Source organism: Camelina sativa, chromosome 5 (assembly GCF_030686135.1).
Source record: "Camelina sativa cultivar CO46 ecotype springtype chromosome 5, ASM3068613v1".
Classification (NCBI taxonomy): Eukaryota; Viridiplantae; Streptophyta; class Magnoliopsida; order Brassicales; family Brassicaceae; genus Camelina; species Camelina sativa.
This window is the reverse complement of record NC_141884.1, coordinates 12,002,048-12,020,897: the sequence shown is the minus strand read 5'-3', so window position 1 is coordinate 12,020,897 and position 18,850 is coordinate 12,002,048. Positions and strand designations below refer to the sequence as shown.

The 18,850-nt window shown below is 34.5% G+C and overlaps 2 protein-coding genes, 1 long non-coding RNA gene and 1 pseudogene across 5 annotated transcripts; all 4 read right to left on the bottom strand.

The window, feature by feature from the left end:
* Positions 1-6,396: 6,396 nt before the first annotated feature.
* On the bottom strand, positions 6,397-8,362 carry LOC104786578 (tropinone reductase homolog At2g30670-like). The gene is made up of 5 exons (XM_087449959.1): positions 8,161-8,362; positions 7,856-8,063; positions 7,521-7,737; positions 6,974-7,080; positions 6,397-6,879 (listed from the first exon to the last, which is right to left on the bottom strand). Exons 1-5 carry the CDS (start codon positions 8,223-8,225, stop codon positions 6,688-6,690), a joined length of 789 nt encoding a protein of 262 aa, XP_087306085.1. The 5' UTR covers positions 8,226-8,362; the 3' UTR covers positions 6,397-6,687.
* A 2,577-nt stretch (positions 8,363-10,939) lies between these two features.
* Positions 10,940-11,682, bottom strand: LOC147943633 (uncharacterized). Its single transcript, XR_015598135.1, has 2 exons — positions 11,371-11,682; positions 10,940-11,287 (listed from the first exon to the last, which is right to left on the bottom strand). It is a non-coding gene; the product is annotated as an uncharacterized LOC147943633 (long non-coding RNA).
* Positions 11,683-13,182: 1,500 nt separating this feature from the next.
* Positions 13,183-13,330, bottom strand: LOC147943632 (small nucleolar RNA U3; annotated as a pseudogene).
* Positions 13,331-13,623: 293 nt separating this feature from the next.
* On the bottom strand, positions 13,624-16,394 carry LOC104786577 (tropinone reductase homolog At2g30670-like). 3 transcript variants are annotated; one of them, XM_010512007.2, is made up of 6 exons: positions 16,245-16,394; positions 15,673-15,760; positions 15,345-15,552; positions 15,015-15,231; positions 14,189-14,295; positions 13,624-14,086 (listed from the first exon to the last, which is right to left on the bottom strand). In XM_010512007.2, the coding sequence occupies exons 2-6, from the start codon at positions 15,735-15,737 to the stop codon at positions 13,895-13,897; spliced, it is 789 nt and encodes a 262-aa protein (XP_010510309.1). In that variant the 5' UTR covers positions 15,738-15,760; positions 16,245-16,394; the 3' UTR covers positions 13,624-13,894. The 3 variants fall into 3 exon arrangements, with proteins under 3 accessions (XP_010510309.1, XP_087306083.1, XP_087306084.1); XM_087449957.1 differs by lacking the exon at positions 16,245-16,394 and adding an exon at positions 16,103-16,213; XM_087449958.1 differs by lacking the exons at positions 14,189-14,295; positions 15,015-15,231.
* Between the last annotated feature and the right edge of the window lie 2,456 nt (positions 16,395-18,850).

Sequence of the window (18,850 nt, the reverse complement as noted above, 5' to 3'; positions counted from 1 at the left end):
TTTGTTGCGCTGTTGTTTTTGTTGCTCTTATTTGTTTTCTCCCTGTTAAAACTTAAGACTTGTTTCGTTTTAGTCTTGTTTTGGTTTTGAACAATTTATTTTAACAAGTCCCTATTAGTTAACCGTCTTGTTTTGAGTGCTGGAATATTTTGCTAGTACGGTTGTGTTTTTGTCTTGGTTGTATTGTCTGTGCATTTTTAGGTTGGATGCAGTGGGTACTTGTGTGGCAAGATTCAGTCAAAAAGGGGGAGATTGAAAGTGCATCAGAGCTCTGAAGGTGAAAGGAGTCTGCAAAATGTCTCAGAGTGCTGATATGCTGATGTGGCGTGATGTGCTGGCGTGGAGAAAGATTGTGGAACGCGATGACAAGATGCGTGAGAAGGAAGGGAGAAGAGATCGAGATATACGCGAAGTTATTGAGAGTATATTTGATCGAGAGAGATAAGGAAGGATATTTCTTAGGAACAAGGAATATTTCCTTTTAGTTAGGATTCACAAAGATCTAGGTTAGAGATCGTTTTGTGGGGTTATAAAGTGACGAGTGCTTGCCGCAAAAAGAGCTAGCACTCGTGGGGATAAAGTTGTGAGAGTGTAAACCTTCAAGCATTCGAAAAAAGGCTTAGAAGGTGAGTCTGTATTTTACTCTTTTAGATCTACACAAGATGTTGTGTTAGATAAACAAGAGAGTAGGCTTAGGTTCATATCTTGTAACAAACAGAGGTTTTTATAAGATTGAATAAAAGCGTTTGCTTGGTGCGTTTCCAAGCGGTTTGATTGATCTGTGTTCTCTATACCTTTACACCGAGGCGGGAAAATAGGATGTCTGTATATTACGTTAATAGCAGTAATACCTATATGTTAAACTTGGATTTGTGAAACTATGATAAGATGAGCTATCAAGATTTTGACATTTTTGTTGATGCTGCCATCAACGAAAGTAACAGTTTTGTTTCCAAATTCAACCTAAATGGATATATATCACTATATCAGTTTGCTAATGTTTCTCTTTTTATTTTTTTTTTCACACAAACTTTTGGCATCAAAGTAAGCATATAGACCTTTCAGATGGATCACCCCACTGGAAGTAAAGTGACTACAAGGATCTGAAGTTGTTCGAAACTTGAAAGATATAGTTTTGATCAAGATAACAAATCATGGTTCGCTAACAAAAGGTTTTTTCTTTCCTTCCAATATCTCTATTGATACCTTAATAATTGAGTTGGTAACGTTTTAGAAATTCAATGAATTTTATAAAAATAAATGAAAGCTTAATATACATGTGAAGCCTATGCTAATAAATCTCATGGCTTTTCCACACCCTGTAGGTCTGTTGCGTACATGGAAAAATAAAGGAACGTGTAGATTTGTGTCTCTCGCAAGATATATATATATATATATATATATATATATATATATACACATATATAGCAAAAGAACCAAAGAAGTGAAAAATGAGACGACAAATAGATGACTTATATCAAGATTTTTTTTTTTTTTTTTTTTTTTTGACAATGACTTATATTAAGAATTTAGAAGAGTTGAATGAGCATTCATCCATTGTTTTACCATTTGAGATGAAAAAGTTAGAAAAAGGATTTAATTCATTTAACTAAACAGATAGAAAAATAAACAAACTGTAAAACAAATTTTTATTCAATTCATTCATTTTCTATTTTGCAGGGAAATGAACATTCATTTTATTGTTAACTCAATATTTTTCAGTTATTCATCCGCATGCAACCATCCACATGTGTAAAAACGACTAGTGCATAGACTAGTAACATGGTCAGAGGAATACTCAAATGATCGTTAAATAAAATAAAGACTCGAATGTTAATAACATATTAAATAAAGAGAAGACTCGAATGAAAGTTGACAATGGAAACAAAGAATAAAGAATCCATGTATGCAAAGGTTCCGTTCCGTGTATACCGACGCCACTCGATCTTATATTTTATAACAAAATTCACGATTATATTAGGCTATCTTGTTGTATGATTATGAAATGATTACGATTGAAATTGTAGTTTGGAATGTTAGAATTTTTAATATAATCCTCGAATTTTATATGAAACATCAAAAAATAAAAATTGTAGAAAAAAGAGCAATTGACATAGCATGTGTTTTTCTCCTAAACATAAAACAAAAGTCTTTGATTAAAATCAAAGTTGCAGTACTCTCCAAGGAATATACAGTAAGTGAGAAACTATTACGCAAGTTGCTTTAAAGATGATTGACGAAACTAACAAATTACAAAGAGTTCACATGCACAAGTTGATGTCACTTGCAACAACTTGTGTATAGGTTAATTTTGCTACTATTAGTTGTACAGTGAAGCGATATTTTAAAGAAAATACGACATTTTTTTTTTTGTTAAAGGATCAAGAAGAAGACTTATTCAAACAAATGCTGTACTTGATGTAAAATGTTTTTTTCCTGAATAATTTTAACATTTTATTTTTAAAAAAAAGAAGAAGAAGATTTATTAGATTGAAGAAGTATGAAAGATGAAACAAGAAAGTATCATCTTCTTTAAAATACGACATGATTCTTGTACAAAACGAGTCGATATTAATTTTCTTTGTTTTGTTACATTTTTGTTTAACTTCAAAAACAAACTTGTGTAATATATTATCGTTTCCTTTGACTGTGAATGGTTGGCTTGCAGAGGAAAGCCGGAGGATGGTATATTTTATTTGATCCAACATTTTTATTCTTATTTGACTGAGAATAACCAATAAAAACTAATATTTTAGAGCAAAAGAGCGACTCAATATCAATTATACTTTTGTACTACTACGACACTAGCCAAACAAATTTGGGATGGTATGAGAGGGCTGCGTATAAGGGCTTCCGACACATATTTCTATCAAAACAAATATTTATGGGGGATGTTTGAAACTGATGACAATCAGATGATCAATTTTGGAAGAAAAATGACAATCATCAAATGATCAATTTCTTACAAATTATTTATGTAAAAGTATTATATATTTTTTGAACTGTATATATTTCTTTTTAGATTTTTTTCTTTTTTGGACAAACAATGATTCTATTCATTCAAACAGAAACATTACAAGTAGGGAGACAAAGTATCCCAGAGTTTAAAAGATTACAAACATAGACTTTTTCCAAAGCCATAAACATAAACAAGAATAAAGGGCTAATCAAGCAATAATCCATGAGAGTTATGAAACAAGTGCTAAAATGCAGTTGGAGACATGTGGGATCATGGTTGCAGGATTGGACATCATCGAGAGTCTCGAGAGATGACAAGTAGGTCACGGTCAAAGGACACAGTGCCATTGGTAGAAGGATCAGAGCCAAGGATCTCACTGGAGTGAGGAGCATTAGCAGAAGCAATGCCATGGCAGAGATTCGGGGGGCAATAACCCGGGAGGTGAAGGAGGTGCTGATGATTGTTTTCTGAGTAAGGTGGTACCTGAAGTAGATAGCTAGAATCGTCAAGGGGTGGTTGTTGGTATAGAAAACTCTATGGCCAGAACCGCAGCCTCGACAATTTGAATTCAGACCTAGCACGCCCTGAAACTTCAAAGACGTGAGAGCAGTAACTTGCAGGATTGAAGCTAATACCATGATTCGCATGAGATAAGTGTAGAGCGGTAACATAACAGGTGGATCCTCTCTGCCATGACTATGGTGATCAAGAATTCCACATAAAGTTTATAGTCGGTAAGACACTGACGAATACAAAGCAGACCTGAGCTTCGGAGGAGAGGTTGGTTGCAGGGAATTGGGAGCATGAGAGATCATCAATGAAGCTAAAACCAGGCACAAAGCAGTAATGTAAAGTTGTAACAGCCCAGGTGGATCCTCTCTGCCATGAAAATGGTGATCAAGGATTCCACACAAGGTTTGTATTCGGCAAAACACGGGAACATAAACAAACAACCTGAGCTTCATTAGGGGGTATGGTTGCTGGGAATTGAACAAAACATGATAATTCCAGATTTGGGGACCAAACGACAATGTCATAAGTTGAGCAATGGCCATAGTTCCAACATACCCTTTAGACATCCTAGACACACTAGCTAAATGGTTTCTCTGATGCAGTCTTCGAACATCGAGAATAGCCAAACAAACTAAGAGTAGTCTATCGGACAGTAGAGGGCTAGATAGAGAGAACCTGGGCTTTTGGATGTTGGGCAAGACCAAATGGGGTGGCAACAAACCGAGTTCGGGTCCATGGCTCATCCGCAGAGATCCAGTGGATGTTGTGGATGGCCAGGGGAGTTGAATCGTGCAGCGGCTAACCGGAGAGGAGAAAAAGATCTGTTTCTCTGGTGGGTGTGGCCAAGGGTCTGCGAAGCTCTCACGGTGACATGTCTTTGTAACAGGAGTCCAAAAACGGAGGCAAATCGCAGCTCTACAAGATTCCCCGTTAAACATCAACTCCAACGCCGCCTGGGGAGGTTCGGATAATGTTGCGGAAGAAACTTCTTCAGAGGCGGAGCACAATCCAGATCAAGAAATCGGGGAGTGTAGGGACTTTGAGCAAAACGACGGTAGGACTGGGCGAGGGTAGATGAGGATGGGGTTTGCCGGACTCCACATCCTTCAGTATGAGCATAAAGGCAAGTCTTCTTCGTCTGGATCTGGGGTAGCGGTCGAGGACTGGAAAAGATTTAAAAGGGGAAAATAAACGGGTAAAAAGCCTTAAAAGAGAGAAAGAGGGAAAACAGGAAGCAACAGAGTGACGTAGAGGGTGAGAGGACCCGACGCCAGTGAGCCGGAGCCCTGCTAGCGTCGGAGAACAGAGGTGATGGCGGCGCCTCAAAAATAGCGTCTGGGAGAGAGATATTAGGGCGAACTGTAAGAAACAAAAATCTATAACTCTTTTTAGATAAGTACATACAGAACTTACTGAAGTAATTGCCCAAGGCCACACTGAAAAAGAAAATATATACAGTTCAGAAAATATATTTCTCACTTACTGAAGTAATGGCAATTGCCTAAGGCCACACTGGAAAAAAAAAATAGAAGGCCACGTTTTGTTCAAAATTAGTTTTTTTTTGACAATATGTATTTGAGCTTTTAGTTTTGAGAAATGAATGATATAAATACTATTTTTTTGTCACAAAGGGGTTCGATCTTATCATATATATATATGTAGAGGGAAAGTTAGTTAAAATTTGAAAAATTTAATTAGGTGAGTTTCGTTAATGAAAATAAAAAGAAATTTTGAGCTTAAAATTTTTTCTATTATATATAGGTTTTTTTTTATTATTACTAGCTAATTGCTTTTCTAAATGAAGCTAGGCTTCTATGAATCTGGGCACGTCACTAAGTACACATCATATCCCCTTGTCGTCTTAATTAAAGTCTAGTTAGTTGTATAGATATTTGACATAAGGGTTCATGAAATACAAGATATATATACGAATATTCAAAATTATTAAACTGATCATGGTATGGGGACCAGGTTTTATAATAAATTCAAAAATCTAAAACTTGTTATGCATCAGCGTTATGAAAATAATTTCGGAGATCATAAAGATAATAAATACATTACTGAACATTCATAAAGACAAAAAAATTTGTATGGCTTTTACCATATTGTCTTCTTTAATAATGGAGTGTGGATCCATCTATCGCAGCGATGTTCCAGGGAGAGAATTACCAAAGCAAGAAACTTAAAAGATTACGTTAAGTTTTATTTCAAGTAAAAGGATATATTTGTGTTTTAAATCTTGAAGACTCATTATCATATTATGCCGTTTCGAGTCAGTATTATGATAATTTTATTAGGAAATATAACAAGAGTTATACTGATTTAAATCATCCTAGGCCTTAACACGACACGGTATGCCGACCATGGAGATTACTAAATTTGACCCATTGAAGGCACAAAATGAGTTGCAAGACTACAAGCAAGCATACCTAGCTCCGGTGAGGCCAACATTCTCTCCTGAATAAGAAGACATGAAGCATGAGAAAAACGAGATAGGCTCGAACTTTTGTGGACACGGAAAAAAAAAAAATTTGTTAAAAAGTAAGACCTTTGTTACACAAAAATTGACTTTTGTGGAACTTTGACAAGAATAGGAGGCGGCTATATCTCATGCATGAAAAACGTTTGGAGAAACTCAAAAGATGGAGACACCATAAATTGGATCAGCAACAAGATTTATGTATTTTCTGAACATATCTCCAGTCGAAACAAATGAATACTTATCAATGTGATAGTAACACACCAGGCAACATGATAAACTAACGAGGAACCAACTTGGTTACGATACCAACTAATAGAGAAGAGTGACCAATATCGCGTTAATAATTAACATTAATCAGTCTTACGAATTATTTCAACTAAGCTCTCGTAAATATGTTGAATTTTTTAAAAATGCAAAAGTTATGGGAAACTAAAATTCCTGGTTTTTTTTTGTAAATAGGTATTTTATTGAATTGCAAAGTTTACAAGAAACAGAATACAGTAGAACAACAATAATATGAACCAAATGAAGAGTTTCCTCTTTTTGGTTTTTATTAACGACAAAAAAGCAAAGGTGGAAACAAAAATAAAACAAACTAATGACTAAAACACCTAAGCAAAACCAAAGTAGGAATCTACTTAGGGATAATCATACAAACATAAAACAAAACCCAACACATAAAGTAAATGGACTTTTACGCTGCATTACCAACACATAAGTCTCGGCTCAACTCTCAAGCAAGTGGCTTATAGGAGAAACCATTGACTGTGAGACCTCCATCTACACAAATGGTCTGTCCAGTAATATACGAAGCTGCAGGTAGACACAGAAAAGCCACAAGTGATGCAACCTCTTTAGGCTCTCCAGCGCGACCAAGTGGAGTTCTACTAACTAAACTCTTCTCGTAACCGGCGTCTTCAAAAAACTGGGTTTTCACAAGATTGTAAGTCATAAGAATGAAATGTGTATGATGTTAATAGGAAACTAAAAAAAAAAAAAAAACTGGAGAGTGTCATTACTGATTCAGCCATAGCAGTGTGGATAAAATTAGGAGCAACAGAATTAGTTCTTATGCCATCTCTTGCCCATTCACATGCCAAAGTTTTTGCTAGTTGATTCAAAGCTCCTGCACATACCCACAACAGAAACGATAAACTAGGTACGAGACATCTACTAGGAATCCCAAACAAAATTATACCTTTATAGGTATAAGTGTAAGACTTTTATCTATCAAAGAAAAAGCTTAATTAGTACATTTGACATGCTAAGATCATATATGTTTGAACTATAAGTATTTGCGTTTGCTAAGTTATGAATCTCATGCATAATTTAAGATGAGACTGTAAACCATATATATTACACATATCACACTAGTTAAAACTAATTATTAATATAACAACATTAAATTCATTTTCTACAAAGCAGCATATTAAAACTATACATATAAATAACAGGAAATTCCCTTAATCAATTATAAAATCTGTATTAAGTTTCATGTATATAACAATACTATTGCATCTAGTATAATTGAAAATCTCTCTATTGATTAATAGCCACTGTATGTACCTTTCGTTAAACTATATATGGATCCACATTCCATTGATACAACCCCTCCAACAGAGGAAATAAAGATGATGCTTCCAAATTTAGAAGCTTTAAGGAGAGGATGTGAAAGTTGGCTAAGATGAAAAGCAGATTCCAAGTTTGTCGTCATATGGAAGGAGAAATCATCTGCCACATATTCGATTGTTGGCTTTGTAAGAACTACGCCAACGTTGTTCACCTATGTTAAACAAAACTGAGTTACAAACATCCTACTAACTATGCCACTACTTAGTAGGTATTTTCCTATATTAGAATATGATTAGCATGAATGTTGTCCAAAAAATAAATTAACTTACAAGAATGTTCAGCTTGCCATCAAACATCTTTGAGACGGTTTGCATCAGAGTTTCCCTTTTGGAATGAGAGGATACATCACAGATTGAACCGCTCACTTGAAACCCTTTCTTTTCCCATTCACTTAAACTTTGATTGAGGAGTTTTCCAGATATATCGCATACATAGATTTTAGCTCCAAGTGCAGCTAGCTCCTCTACTATTGCATGCCTACATCAGTCCACAAAAAATGCTATACATAAGAAAAGTCTTAAATAAAAAACAATGGGTGAAAAATATGATATCGCTAGAGAGTAGAAAGACGAACCCAATTCCACTGCCTCCACCAGTTACAAGAGCATTCATTCCTTGAAGACTCCATCTTTGATCCATTTTTGGTTGCCTGTGAGTATCAATGGCTGGAGCATTATTTATATAGAGACAAAATTAGATAATAATACTACAGCTAATGACCTTTCGGAGAGTGAAGACATGACGCAGCAACTAAAGAAAAATGTCAGTGACAAAATAAAAAGAAATTAAATTGGAAGTAGTTAAATGACAATTTGCTAAAGAAAATAATCAAGCAAATTGATTCTTATAAATAATTATTTCAATATTCTGTTTTTTCTTTTTATTTACATGTTTCAGAATAGATAAATGTCTTTTCCGTGTTGTATTATTATTATGTAAATGACAATTTTCTTGACAAAATAAAAAGAAATTAAATTGGAAGTAGTTAAATGACAATTTTTCTTGACAAAACAAATTGGAAGTAGTTTTTTTTTTTCACAAATAAATTGGATGTAGTTAAATGACAATTTGCTAAAGAAAAAAATCAAGCAAATTGATTCTTATAAATAAATATTTCAATATTCTGTTTTTTCTTTTTTATTTACATGTTTCAGAATAGATAAATTACTTTTCCGTGTTGTGTTATTATATGTAAATGTCAATTTTTTTTTTGTTTTTTTTTTGTTAAATTTCAGTTTTCCAATGAGTGATTTAATTTTATTTCTATTTCTACTTTCTCCATTTAGCTAGTTAATCAGATGTCTTTATAACAAAATATTATATACAAAAAAGTTACATGTCATATACTCCCTCCGTTTTATATTACTTATCGTTCTAGGTAATTTCATACGTATTAAGAAAAACAATTAAATTCTCTGTTTTATCCTTCATTAATACATTATTTCATTTGATACAAATAATTAATAAGCTAAAAGTTAGGGATAAAACTAAAAATTTGATTCATAAAATTACATCGTAAATATAAAACGACAAGTAATATAAAACAAAAAATTAATTCTAAAACAACAATTAAAAATTAACAGAGGAAGTATTAATAGTTAAATAAAATATATATTCGTCCCAAAGTACTGTAACCTCCACTTTTTAAAAGAAGAAAAACAAATATCACTCAATTTTTTTCTAGTAAGTGATCATATTCGCACATTTTTCTTATAAATATGACAAAGGGAGGTGTTCTCTCCCATTTGTTCTATTATTAACTGAATAAAAATTTGCGCAAATTTCCAATGAAATTACTTCAAATCCATTAGAATATCTTTTCATATTAATAAATTGGGAGACTAAAAAAATACTTTAAATTAATTGTTAAAATTATCATAAACAAAAACCTCATATATTACGTTTTTAAATCTCTGCAAGTATTCTAAGATTTATTCTAATAAACGAATATATTTTAAGAAAATTTATTTATGTCACACTTATAAAAGTTCACAATATTTAATTTATTTATTAAACATAATTTTGTAAATATATCATTTTCCACTTATTTAATCTTTGATTTTTCTAAACAAAAATCATAGATATTCTCCCATCTCCGAATTAAGATTATATCATTGGAACAAAGATTTTGACACATGTTGGCTTACTAGATATAGAAATACGTTCAACATCAATGTACTATACATATTTTAAAAAGTCTAAAAGGCATAAATACATGATAGTTTATTAAGTTATTGTTTCTTGTACGATACTATCGTTTACATAATAAATCATACATGTATTACCAAAAAAAAAAAAATCATACATGTATAACTCCCAAAAGTTTATAGGAATAATAATAAATAGTATTATCTGACACTATTTTCCAAACAATTAATACATAGGTTAGGTGTGTACATAGATTAGAGACGCCAAAATGGTACATAGGGTAAGTGCGTAAACGGAAAATAAAGCAAAATGTAATCAATAGCGAAAGAATCGAATAAGTGAAAAAGATGAGACAACTGCTGTCATAGCAGTTCTATGTGAAGATGAGAGGATATTTTATGAGGACTTAAAAATAGATAAGTAACATGCATGCATCATGCATGGTCGAGAAAAGTATAAAGGAAGACTCAAATGATCGTAAAAAGGAAAAAAAAAAAGATTTAAATGGAAGTCGACAAATAGAAACGAAGACTGAAAAATCGGTGTCTTTAATGCCAAAGGTTCCGTGCATGAAGATGCCACGCAATCTTTCCAATACAGTACTAGAGTTTGGGATTGAAATATAAAGTTGACTAATTAATAAGTGACCTTATACAATGCGACATTTAGAGTTTGGGACCTTTGGGTGATTGAAATTCATTTGTTAAAATAACATACACTCTAACACAAATAATAAATTTAAAAAACTCATAAATCACAAAGCCTACAATCATAGCTTCAAATTGATAGTTCAGTCTCGAAAGACAAAAGAGCGAATGGAAAATGAAAAGGAAAAAAAAGGAAAATGAAAAGGAATATACATTTTTCTATTAATAATTAAGTAATTTATCTGGTCTCTTTTTAAGCGTCATTCAAACCGGCAACTTTCTAGGTGTTATCTGAGTCTTTTACCAATTGACCTATTAACACTTCAAAAGATGACTTACATCTTTGATCCCACGTGCTTACTGATGAGTAAACAACGATCAAGTACTCGCTCATCTTAATATAATCTTGAGTTAAAATCTTGGAGGCTTCTCTCTGGTTGTCATAGTGCACTCGAGGAGGCATTGAGGTTAGAACGTGTTCTCCAGCTTAGGCATCCACTTGTGAATTGGAATGAAAGGGCATATCTACCATCTTTTCATTTCCTCTTATTGTGCTAATTACTAACAAATCTTTTCCGAGGAATTCTTATTCAGTTTGTCTTCATATTTAATTTTCCAAAAGATTCAACAACTGGACAAGGAGAATGATCTCGTCAAGAATAATGAGAATGCAAAAGTTTGAGAGACATATTAGCTGAAAAAGAAAAGAAAAGGCTTTAGAGGTCTAGATCTGATAGCTGAGCCATCGTTGGAAAACATCATCATATCGCCGATCTTGCAATCATAGAATCATCAACAACTGATCACAAATTTGCCTATCAATCCATCCAACAACTTGAGGTTGCGAGTTTGGCGGCTCATCACCATGTCGACGTCAATTTCATTCTCTCCATAAAGGATAGATGACTGATTGAAAAACATACCGTAAGAGAAAAACATGTCGATAATCAATTTTTCACTAAGGCCGAAAAAGGTGATGAGAAGTTTACCTTTGAAAAAAACAAGTGGAAATCCATTAAGATGAGAGGGAAAGCTTTAGGTGTTTCAAAAGTCGAAAAAGAAACAGATGTGAAAAGCCTAAAGAACTGGAATTTCGACTAGTTGAGGTTCCAATCATTCAAATGAAGAGCTGAGATGATGAAAAGGAATTCTACAGATTTGAAGGGATTAATGATTTAGTTTTCTAGTCAAGACAATTTCATTAGCGCATTGGAAGCCTAATAGTAATTTTTTTTTTTAATGAATGTAAAAAAAAATAGCCTTCAAATGAAAATAATAGCCCATTTCAATACAAGTCACTCGAGGAGGTAGATTACTAGAAACACTTTACTGAAATATTAGGCCTTCCTAACATGTGCATGGGTCGATCACTTCAAAATATATACGTTAAATCATAAAATTAGTTAAAACGGACGTATCAAAGGATATGTCGACATCATTAAAACACTTGTTTTGTCTTTAATGATCGAAACTAACGCTTGAGCTAGTATAAAAATGAAGTAAGGTCATCAAGGAGGATAAACTTCTTTGTAATTGTACGCAAAAAAAACCTACAATTAAGATACATTTGTACTACATGTATATATAAGACCAAGAGCACAAATTTCTTTACCTTTATTTTTGTTTTCTATACAGTTAAAGAGGAAATTTAGAAGCACAAGTTCTTATACCAAAGGAGGAAAAAAAACACGTCATATAACATAGGTTTGGTGTATTTGTGGGAGTTTTTGTAAGAAGCGATTTTTACGCCGGTTGTCTCGTTAAAATTATGGGGTTCCGGTGAAATTGTTTTCCGTGGATCATATATGAGAATTGGAAATTCGAGTGCGGTCGTTTCAGCGACCACCAGCCGAAGGAAGCCAACTGCCTAGACTATCCATTTTTCAACCCGGTTCCGACCCAGTTCGTCTTGTTTTTCTTATAAATACACTAAACCTAGTCTAGAGAGATCTTATCTTTTGTTTTAGCAATTTTTAGGGTTCTTAAGCTTGTGTATTTTAAGTTTGTTGGATCCTTTATATATTTTCAAGTTACTAATTGTGATTTCTCTATTATTTTCTCTAATATACAGTCTCTAACTATGATTACACAAAGATCAACCCTCTACTTTTGTGTGATCATAACCATGAGTAAGTAGATCTTTTTAGAACTTTGGGTTTGGTAGATCAGGGAGATAGATGATTGATCTTTGATATTTAAGGTTTTATTTACATGAATTTTTTCTTGTTTAGTGATTATAATTCTAGATAGCCTTGATCAAGCTTGAATATAAACATTTGGATTTCCATGCTCAGAAAGTGTTAGATGAAATTTATGAACCAAACTATTCAAGAGCTTTGCATTCTTAGCCAATGGAAATTGATGATTAGGGTGTTTAGTGGTATTTAGATGTGATTATAATGCATGTTTATCTTGTGATTGCCTATGAAAATTGTTGATTATTACTTGATTTGCATAGAGTCTTTATCATTGAAGTGAATTGATTTACATAAGTTTTCTTAGCCTAAGGATTGTTATTGATTGTTTGCTTAGACATTCTATGATTGATTAGCTATCTCCCAAGTCAATAACCTTGCCCAAAGTCGTTTGTTAGTCTTGATTTAAAACTGTTTTCAGTTAGTGTTTGCTTTCTTTAAAGTTGTTGATTAGCTAAGTTGTTACTAAACCAACCTTTTGTTTGAGTTTTGTGTATTCTTAGTGAGTTGAATCGTTGCAAATTTGTGGTTCAATATTAATTGACTAGCTAAAATACTACATCAGCAACCACATTCCAAAATTTACACCACTTGTATAGGTTTTGAAACTTGTCAGCTCATACCTTTTCTACAAGATAGCTTTGGCTCAATTTCACATTCCTATTCATCAACCAGGGTTAAGGACCTGTCTCCCTAGAAATCAAGAAAACAGAGGTATGAGCCTATAGAACATATCTTGTTCAAGTAAGGTCGTTGCATTCCTACTCTTGCTAAATTAAACATGAAAACATATGTTGACCCTAAATGTACCTAACCTTCCTAACTTTCCTTTCTTTTATTAGACATTAGCTTTTATTGTCTTATTTTACTCAAAATATAGATACTTTACATTTGTCATTTGTGCAGAGTAAAATGAAAAAGATAATATTTGTATGAAGATTTCTTGTTGTGAAGAAAGAGAAAGAAAAAAACTTCTAAGAAAATTTGTAGAAAGCTTGTGAGAACTTAGAAGAGAAAGATTTGATATTTGGATTTTTGGATGAATTATGAAGTAATACATTTAACCTTTTATTAGTAGACCAGAGGGGATTTTCCAGCCCCTCATATTTCGACAAACATACGTTGTAAATTTTCTAACACTTAGAGCAAGAGGGAAGACAAAGGCTTGCTTGTACATGTTTACATTCACCATACCCATATTGGGTATTAAAGTTTAGGAACATAGTCCTTATTTATTTAATATAGTTTCGAATGGATCAATTTTATCATAGCTCTTGTACGCTGCCACGCTGCGCCACCAGCACACACAAGTCTCGGCTTAAGCATGTGGCTTATAGGAGAAACCATTGACAGTGAGACCTCCGTCCACACAGATGATTTGACCAGTAATGTATGAAGCTGCAGGTAGACACAGAAATGCCACAAGTGATGCAACCTCTTTTGGCTCTCCAGCGCGACCAAGTGGAGTTCTACTAAACAAACTGTTCTTGTAACCGGCGTCTTCCAAAGCCTGATTTTTGACAAGATTGTGAGACATAAATAATGAAAACTTTATAATGTTAACTGGAATTAAAGGCCCAAAAACAAAAAGCTGGAGAGTGTCATTAGTTACAGGTTGAGACATTGCAGTATAGATAAAATTAGGAGCAACAGAGTTCGTTCGTATGCCATCTCTTGCCCATTCACACGCCAAAGCTTTTGCGAGTTGATTCAAAGCTCCTTCACATACCAAAACGAAAAAAATAAACTACGGACAAGTGGACAACCGATCCATTAATCGTTGGGAATAGCTTTTGGAATAAGACTATATGATCCATCAAGATAATTAAATACCTTTAAATTTGTAAGGTTTGTGTATCAATACAAACAAATACCTCTCTGTAATTTTGTTGTTTAGACAAAAAGTATTTCCAAATATCTCGATCGATGCATCAATTATTTTTTATAAATCTCATATATGATTTAAGATGAGATCCTAAAACAAAAGATATTTCTCAATCTAATCATTCTAAGTTCTAACTATTAATTTTGACATACAACACTAGCTTAATTAAACAACTTAATAACATAACTCAACATTAAATTCAGTTTTTTATCAAACAGCATTTAAAAATTATACACACCAAAGACTCCTGCGTTTCTTCTGTTGGACTGCTGGGGGATCGGCGCTATGATGAAGCATTTCAAATGTGGCTACAGGCTCGACTATAGATGTAGAAAGCGCAGACTAAGTGTATGGTTTCAGCAATTTTGATTTTCTAAAAATGTTGCACAAGTTGTAAAACAATATATTTTTTCTTTGAATAGAATTTAACATTAGATTCAAAAAAAAAAAAATTATATACAGATAAAAAATATAATTGAGAATCTCTCTAAAGATTAATTTATAGTCAGTCTAATTGAAAATCTCTCTACTGATTAATAGCCCGTGTATGTACCTTTCGTTAAACTATAGATGGATCCGCACTCCATTGATACAACTCCTCCAACAGAAGAAATAAAGATGATACTTCCATATTCAGAAGCTTTAAGGAGAGGATGTGAAAGTTGGCTAAGATGATAAGCAGATTCCAGGTTTGTTGAAATATGGAACGAGAAATCGTCTGCCACATATTCTATTGTTGGCTTTGGACAAGTTACACCAACGTTGTTCACCTAAGTTGAACAAAAATGTGTTCCAAAAATCCTACTATATAAGTCATTACTTAGTATGTAGGTATGTTTCCTATATGAATATGGTTAGCTTCTTTAAGGTAAGATTAACTTACAAGAATGTTCAGCTTGCCATCAAACAACTTTGAGACGGTTTGCATAAGTATTTCCCTCTCGGAGTGAGAGGATACATCACAGATTGAACCATTCACTTGAAAACCTTTATTTTCCCATTCGCTTAAACTTTGATTGAGCAGTGTTTCAGATATATCGCATACATGGATTCTGGCTCCAAAACTAGCTAGCTCCTCTACTATAGCATGCCTAAATCATTCCACGAAAAGAGAATAGGAATATTAAACGACATCTTAAATAAATCCAGAACAATGTTTCAAAACTCAAAAATATGATATAGTCATATAGCCAAAGAGTAGAAAGACGAACCCGATTCCGCTGGCTCCACCAGTTACAAGAGCTGTCATACCTTCAAGACTCCATCTTTTATCCATTATTTTGTTTGCAGTATCAATGACTAGAGATACCACATAATATATATAGAGGCAAATTAGATAAAATAACACTTGCTAATAACACTTGCTTAAAATAAAATAATACTTGCTAATGAGCTTCCGGAGATTGGAGATACAAGCAGAAATTAAAGAAAGTTGTGAAATTACTTGAAAGCCATTAGAACAAGTTTTCATGTTAATTAAAACTTAGGAGACTTTTAAAAATGAGAAATATCTTAAAATAGTACTAAAATAATTTTTATAAATGTTAATATATGTTAATTATATGAACTACATAATAAATTAATAAATAAACATAGGTTAATAAATTAACAATCATCTAAGTTATGTGCTAAATCATATACCTTAACCCCTAAAAGTTTATAAATATAAGTTGTATCATCAGTACGTCCAATACCATTTTCAATTTTTTTTTAATACATAGGTTAATTAGGTTTGTACTTAGATTAGAAGCCAAAATATATACAGCATAGTTTAGGTGCTTACAAGGAAAAACAAAGAAAATGTAGTCTTGCTCGCACGATTTCAGGACGGACTAAAGAAATAGGGAACGAATCAAATAAGTGATGTGAAAATGAGAAGAAACAAAATATTAATTATCAAAAAAGAAAACAAATAAACAAAATATTTAATGACGACCTGAACATAGATTATCAACATGGCCAAAAAAAGTGTTAAGGAAGACTCAATTGATCTTTGAAAAACACAATGCGACTCTGCTGACGTGTGTAACAAAAAAAAACTCAAAAAAGACTCAAAAAAACTCGTTTCGTGTGTAACAAAAAAAGTCTCTGCTGACATGGCAGGCGATTTCGAAAGCAACTAGGGTTTCTTTGCTTTTTCTACACGTTTGATGTTACCGGCAGATCCGCTGCCGGTTAGAGAGGATGGCGCTTTGTCGGAGGGGTCTCAATCCCCTCTTCGGGTTGCGACTGGGTCAATGGGGGAGGGTATGGAGAAGTTGTTGAGCGAAGAGGTTTCGGTTTCAGTGGACGGTACGGTTTCTGCATCAATAAAAACTACTGATCTGTCTCAGGCGGTCTTATCACCTAGTCAAAGAGGTTTGGGATCTCGGACGCAAAAAACATGGGTGAAAGTGGCTCAGAAGCATATGTTTACAAAGCAACCTTTAGTGGTTTCGGAAGTGGAAGGTAAACAACGTGTTGTGGTTCCTAAAGGAGTTTTTGAGGGAGCAAAACCTCTTTGAGAGGATTTTATTGTAGGTAAATTTTTGCATACAACAACGCTGCATGTGGGTAAAATCCATATGATTGTGAACAAGATATGGAGGCTTGGTGATCGATCTTCTTTGATTGATGTGTTTGTTGTGGATGGTACAACTGTCAAATTTCGCACCGGAATGATGGTAACCACGAGAGGGTTTTAAATAGAGGCATGTGGAATATTAATAGTGTCAAAGTGGACTCCCTTTGCAGAGGAGGCTCAACCTGCAATGAAGTCTATACCTCTGTGGGTGGTACTAAAAAATGTCCCACATTCCATGTTCAGTGATAAGGGTTTGGAGTTCTTTGCTAGTGCTGTGGGGAAACCAGTGAGGCTACATCCCAAAACGGAGACTTGTGCTAGCTTTGAGGAAGCCCAGCTTCTGGTGGAAGCAGACCTTACCAAAGCTTTACCCACAGATTTTCATCTTGCGGGTGAGGAGGAGGGTGAGTTGGATGTGGTGGTTTGTTACACATATCCATGGCTTCCTCCAAGGTGTGGTCATTGTCATAAATGGGGACATTTGGAAAAGGCTTGCCTTGATGTCGCCAAGGGGTGTACTAACCCGCCTGTGGCCGATGCTTTTTCCAATCTTGCTACTCATGTTACAGAGGTTGATCTCGCAGAGCATTCTCGACATAGATCACCCATTACCAGCCCTACAGTCGCGGTCGCAGCACCGGATGAGGGAGCAACGGTACCTAATGTGCAGGACGCTGAGGGTTGGATTACTCCGCAAAAGTCTGCACATAAAACTGGCTTCAGCCCAAACAAGAAGAACGACACACTCAGTTTGGGAGAGACTTCCTTAATCTCTAACTCCTACTCTGCTCTCAGTGGTACGGGGGAGGATGAGGATGAGGAATTAGCAGAGCAACCCTGCAGAGAGGCGGCTAAATCCAGTTCTTTGGTATTTGATGCCGATGTCTCTGATATTGATCCGCCTCCTAAAGAACAGGCTCAAAACTCTCGAGTGCCTACACATGAATATTTGCCTCGTCTCTCATAGGATTCTCACAAATACGTCTCCAACACCTCTACTCTGGCTTCTGCGAAGCCGAATAAGCCCCCCCCCCTCCCATCATTAAGAATATGTCGAGCTTCTTCTGGAATGTCTGTGGTTTCAATCAAACGTCAAAAACCTTCTATTGTTAGAAGCTAGGTGCAACAAGGATACCTGCAGTTTGGCTGTCTTCTTGAGACACGAGTGAGGGAAAGGAAGGCAATGCGTATTGTGGAGTCGGTTTTTCCGGATTGGTCCTTCATATCCAACTATGCGGATAGCCGTAGGGGTAGTATTTGAGTTGTTTGGAGCCCACAGGTGCGTTTAACTCCTTGTTTCACAAATAGTCAAATGGTTACTTGTTCGGTTCTTATGGAGGATATGTCGGAGGAATTTTTTGTTTCATTTATCTATGCTGCAAATGTGGTGGAAGATAGAAAGTTGCTATGGCAAGACTTGAAAGATAACCAAGATTCTCCTCTGTTTAGAAATAAACCTTGGATGATCTATGGGGATCAATGAGATATTGAAAGGGGAGGAGCATTCTCACTATGCCATTAACCCTGTTATCCCACCGGGGATGCAAGACTTTCAAGACACGGTCAGGTACTGCAGTTTTAATGATATGCAGGCTCACAGTCCGCGATGTACCTAGTCGAATAAGAGAGATGATGGTGAGTTGATTTGTAAGAAACTAGATCAGGTGCTTGTGAGTGATTCTTGGCTCATCAAGTACCAACAATCGTTTGTAGCTTTCGAGGCTGGAGGCTGTTCTGATCATCTAAGGGGACGTATCAAACTGGGTGCTGATAAGCTGCACATTCATAAGCCTTTCAATTTCACCAACGCTTTAACCAGTGATAGC